The 5,079-nt window shown below is 35.2% G+C and overlaps 1 protein-coding gene across 1 annotated transcript; it reads right to left on the bottom strand.

Moving 5' to 3' along the window:
* LOC150080444 (transmembrane protein 45B-like) lies at positions 1 to 873 on the bottom strand. The gene has a single exon (XM_090380694.1). It carries the CDS (start codon positions 871 to 873, stop codon positions 1 to 3), a length of 873 nt encoding a protein of 290 aa, XP_090236820.1.
* Positions 874 to 5,079: the final 4,206 nt, after the last annotated feature.

The following is a 5,079-nucleotide window of genomic DNA, read 5'->3' as shown; positions in this document are numbered from 1 at the left end:
TTAGCAATTCTCTTCCGCAAACTGAGGAGGTAACTCTTTGTTTTCCATTAAGGGTGTATAGTTTGTGGTTAACACCGGACATCGTTCTACGTTCAAATTTTTATGAATATCTGCGATTACACGATAAACTTTTATATATTTGTATCTCATCCAAGTACAAATTCCAATAAAAATAATGAAAAACAGTGATATTCCTAGATGACAAATAAAGATGACAGTCACCAGCATTATCTGGTCGAAGCTGGATTCGTTCCACGATTCTGCATGAGGAATCGGATTATAAAGGATAAATCCAATTTGCAAAAACCAGCTACCATGTACCAAAGTGAGCAAAATTCGTAGAACTACGGAATAGATGGCACTCCGATACTTCATCTCCATGATGCCTGCAAATATGGTTGAAATTATAACGTATAACAGTAGCATATGAACGTGAATATCCAATTTGCTGCGACCTTCTAAATGAAATCTGAACAACAAAGCTTCTACACAGAATCCCATGATTCCTGTAAAATAATCAGAATCGGCCGGAAGAGGAACTTTGTAAAACATTAAAATATCTGTCAAACCATTCAGCCCGAAGAAAAAGAACATTGCAATGTGTTGTGCATTCCCCATACTTACAAAGGATCCATTTACAAAGCCAGTATACGTTTCCCCTATAATTCCAATACAGCAGAACGTTATCTTAATGATACTTTCCATCGGAAATGTCCTACAGCATGGTGATGCAAATGTTGCCGTACTGCGAAACCTTGCTCGTCCTTTCATTATTATCAGTCTAACATAGCGGTCACAGAAAGCAAATGTCCACCATATAGCAATCAACAGAAATGCTGAGCCAGGTAATACATGACCAATGAAGGAACCCATGAATTGTTGAAGTGAGGTTCACATACGGCAATACAATATATATTTTGCCACCAAGATCTTTTTTTCTCGCTTACTTCTAAAATAAAAAAAAGAGATTTATTGGGTTTATAAGAATACGACGGACATTTCCCTAATAAAATAAGCAAATATTCAAATATAAAAAAATGTATATACTGTACCTTATTTTTCGGACCATAATATGCACTTTTCTTCCTGGAAAATGTTGCCCAAAATTTCCCTGCATTTTATGGTTCGAAAGCGTTAACGTGCGTAGATTCTTTTTTTAATTTTTTAAAAAGTATCATTATTATATTTTTAATAATTGTTATAATAATATATATTAAAATTTATGTCAGTATGCAGCAAATGCCTAAAAGAAACTGAACCATTTCAATTAGGATCACAGTGGGGATTACCAAGGAATCAGGACACATATTTTTTATAAACATAATTTCTTATTATGACCTTTGAAAACCTTAAAATTAAATACATCTTTTCTGGCTGTGCCCACCTCAATATCTACAGAGATTCAGCTTACCAGTGATTTCAGGAGGTGGAACTGAAACTTCGCGGCCACTTTACAAGACTTACTGGTAGGTCAGTGAATAATGTTGTTCCTATTACTTTGCTGTTTCGTCAATGATGATTTGCATCATCAATGACTCCATCATCACTGTGTTATCTAGAATTTGCAACAAGGTATACAGCGCCATGGTAACATATCGTTTGTATTCTACGGTTAGTTTTTTCCTGATTTATGGAACGAAATTTTCAACTTTCCTAGATTGAAAAGCTGTGCAATTCCCGCCGCAGACCGACTAACCCGGCTGTGCGTGAAGAAGTGTTCACTAAAGTTTCTCTGTTCTGAAGGGAAGGATTTCTCAACTTCGGCCGGCAATCTGAATCGGACCCAGATCGCTTGGATCTGCACGGGTGGCATCGTCACCATCCTTCCCACACAGGATTGAAAAGGTCCAGGTTCGAATCCAGTCAATGATGCGAGGAACTTTTATGGGCTTTTTTCACTCCGTGGCTGAGTTAGTTGGTCTAAGGCGTTGGTAACAGAGTTCCTTTCTCATGGAAACTCGGGCTTTTCGTCCAGCAAAACAGGCAAATCGACCAGATAACACACTCAATTAACGAACATAATACCTTTGGGCAGACGAATTGATATTCCAGATGGCCCTAGTGTGACATTTATTATTTTATTTTTAGATTGTCTTGGTGTTGCTTTTATCATAACATGTATGAGCAACTGGACACCAACTTACCACCTAGTTGCAAAAATCAGAAGATAAATCATGGAGCGGGGGGTTGCTTAAAAGATTCCTGTGAAAATTCCACCAAATTACCTTGAAATTACCTTTAGCGAAACATGCCTGGAATGTTCTACAAAGACATACTTTGTAATTCATACCCATTTTCTTTAAGTTCCGAACACCTCTATAAACTTAGAAGAGCTTGGAAATGAAGATTACTGACTTAATGATTAATTGAGATCTCAATATAAATAAAAATTGGTCCAAATGTGTTGCCGTGAAGGTGACGTTTCATGTTTCTTTTATTCTTGTTTGTATCAGCGCTGGAAACAGGTATTTCGGCGCCCGAGGCAGCTATTCGGAAATGTTCCCCCTTCCAATTAACTATATCATAAGAACCAGCGCCATTTAACTCTTAACTCTTCTTGCCTTTTCCAATCTTACACCTAATGCACGTGACTTGGTCGCCATATCCTTGTCCCACCTCTCACTCACATGGCTCTTAGCCAACTGACCGATTCTGTATAAATTTGAACCTTTGTTCCATATCAAATTAGATCTCTTCTTATTCTCTACTAAAATGCGCAAAGTATTTCTAGGCATTCTTTTTCTCTTCCATTGTTTCTGACTTACTAAAACAATTTATGTGATCTCAAATTGCTGTTGTAGGGATTCAGGAGCATCGGCGACTAAGGCCATATTGCTCCGTGTATATTGTCTGTAAATTGCGTGTTCTGAGGTCGATTTTCTGTTTGCTGGACGAAAAACCAGTTTCCGAGAGAAATAACCGTGCTACCCTCTCCTGCGACCGACTAAACTCAGCCACGTTGTGAAAAAGACCTATAAAAATTCCTCCTGTCATCGATGGGACTCGAACTCAGATCTTTTCCACCCGGTGTGAGGAGATCGGCAATCCTACCAATTATGCTATCCACAAGAGGAATATCGAGTTGCAATCTTACGTTAATATAACACAATTCAAACAATTCAAATGTGGTTAACTTAGAACTGCATTTTACTTTGATATTAGCGTTACCTTGAACATTTATTTTCATATAAATTGATTATTAATTTTAACTAAATTTTAATATTACAAATATTGCATAATTTTAATATAGTTAACATTTAAAGTCTTCATCCATCTACACGGGTTCAATCTGTTATGTGTGGATTAAATAAAATTAAATTAAAATATAATAATAAATAAAATATTTCTATTTATTAAAAAGATCATAATTGATGACCTTTTTATGAGTATATTTACTACTTACCTAAGAACCTTCCAGAAAAGTACTTGTATAAATATTATCGCACTTTGCTAGCCACCAATAACTTTGTAAACAACAAACAAAAACGAATGGAGCACCACACCACCATCATGTACCCATCTCGTACCTTTTATAACAGAAACTGCTACGAGCTCAAAGAACATGAATGAATATGAAATAAAGTCATATTATTAGATACGTAGAGTTATGAGCTATTATAAACGATTACCGGATCAAAATGGAAAATATTATAAAAGATTCGATTTTATTCAGAAAATAAAAACTTAATTTGCATTAAATAAAACTTAATTCGGCAAATTTCCTTACCCTACGGTAAAAGAAGATAAGAATAAACAGGAGTATGCACGTTGATCCATGTACCCAGGATAGAATTGCTGAAATCCGTATGTAACAATTAATTAAATCAAAATTCCCAGTGAAATGGATATTTTATCCATTATTTCATGAACTGCAAAAGATAAATTCACCCTACAAGCAGCATCTTTTTTAATTCTGAAAAATATTACATAGTATTTAAGACTAATTGAAATATGGATATGGATTTACAAGGAAACGTTTATCGCCATCAAATTTAGAGAATACAAAGCTGATGCTTCAAATGTTCAGAAATCATGGCTGAAAGTCTGCAGAAGGGTGCGAAAAATAATTTAAGTTACTTTTATGAAACATTTCAATATGGGTATTTTGTAAATGGTGGAGCATTATAAATATAAGGGCTATAAATAAAGGAAAACGGTTTGGGGATTCTTTCAGCAATCCACTAACACTTTCATCGACCGATGAAAACCATATTTTTAAACAAGTTCGTCATTGACTGGATGCTTGAAAAAAAATTGCCTCTCACAAGCAGTCTAACTAAAGATATATTAACATCAAAAGAACCTGTTCATTAATTGAATTAACCATATCTTATATCTCGCAAAAAGGATTCTTCTGTTGTTCTTCTGATTCTATTGGGGATTACCCTGACTTCTAATCTCTCTCTCTTGGCATAAGCACATCACAAATATTGCTTCTTCTAAAAATCTGGGTTTTCTCTTTCGTTCTCGGCATTATTTTTCTTCCAGACACCTGTTCACTCTGTACAAATCGCAAATCCTCCTACCATGGAACATTGTTACCACATCTGGAGCGGTGCCCACAAACGTCTCGCAGGTTTCTAGATTCCATTCAAAAGAGGGCAGTTATGTTAATTCATCTCTAACAAAGTATTAGTATTAGTATTAGTAACGGCCGCATGGTGCAAGAAAGCCTATGGCTTATGCTGCACCAGCCAAAAAAAAAAAAAAAATCCGTACAAAACAATGATAAAAACAAAAAATAAATAAATAAATAAAATAAATAACTAAATAATAATAATTAATAAATAAAAAAAATAAAATAAAAAATAGATAAAAAGGAAATTAAACCTATCATCCTATGCGCTTCCCTTACCCGAAAGTACTATCCAGATGCCCTTTGAATTTCCCCAAATTGTCGGCCTCTACCACCCATGAAGGCAACTTATTCCAGTAATTTATAACTCGCTGGCTAAAATAAAACTTCCTGCAGTCCAATCTAAACATTTCCCCCCCGTAACTTGAATTTATGTCCCCTAGTTCTAGCATCATTTATAATCTTGAAAATTTTGTCCTCATTCATTTTACTGATGCCTCTCA

The sequence above is a fragment of the Mastigoproctus giganteus genome, chromosome 9 (assembly GCF_048544385.1).
Source record: "Mastigoproctus giganteus isolate SK-2022 chromosome 9, ASM4854438v1, whole genome shotgun sequence".
NCBI classification, from domain to species: Eukaryota; Metazoa; Arthropoda; class Arachnida; order Uropygi; family Thelyphonidae; genus Mastigoproctus; species Mastigoproctus giganteus.
This window is presented reverse-complemented; position numbering and strand designations above follow the sequence as displayed.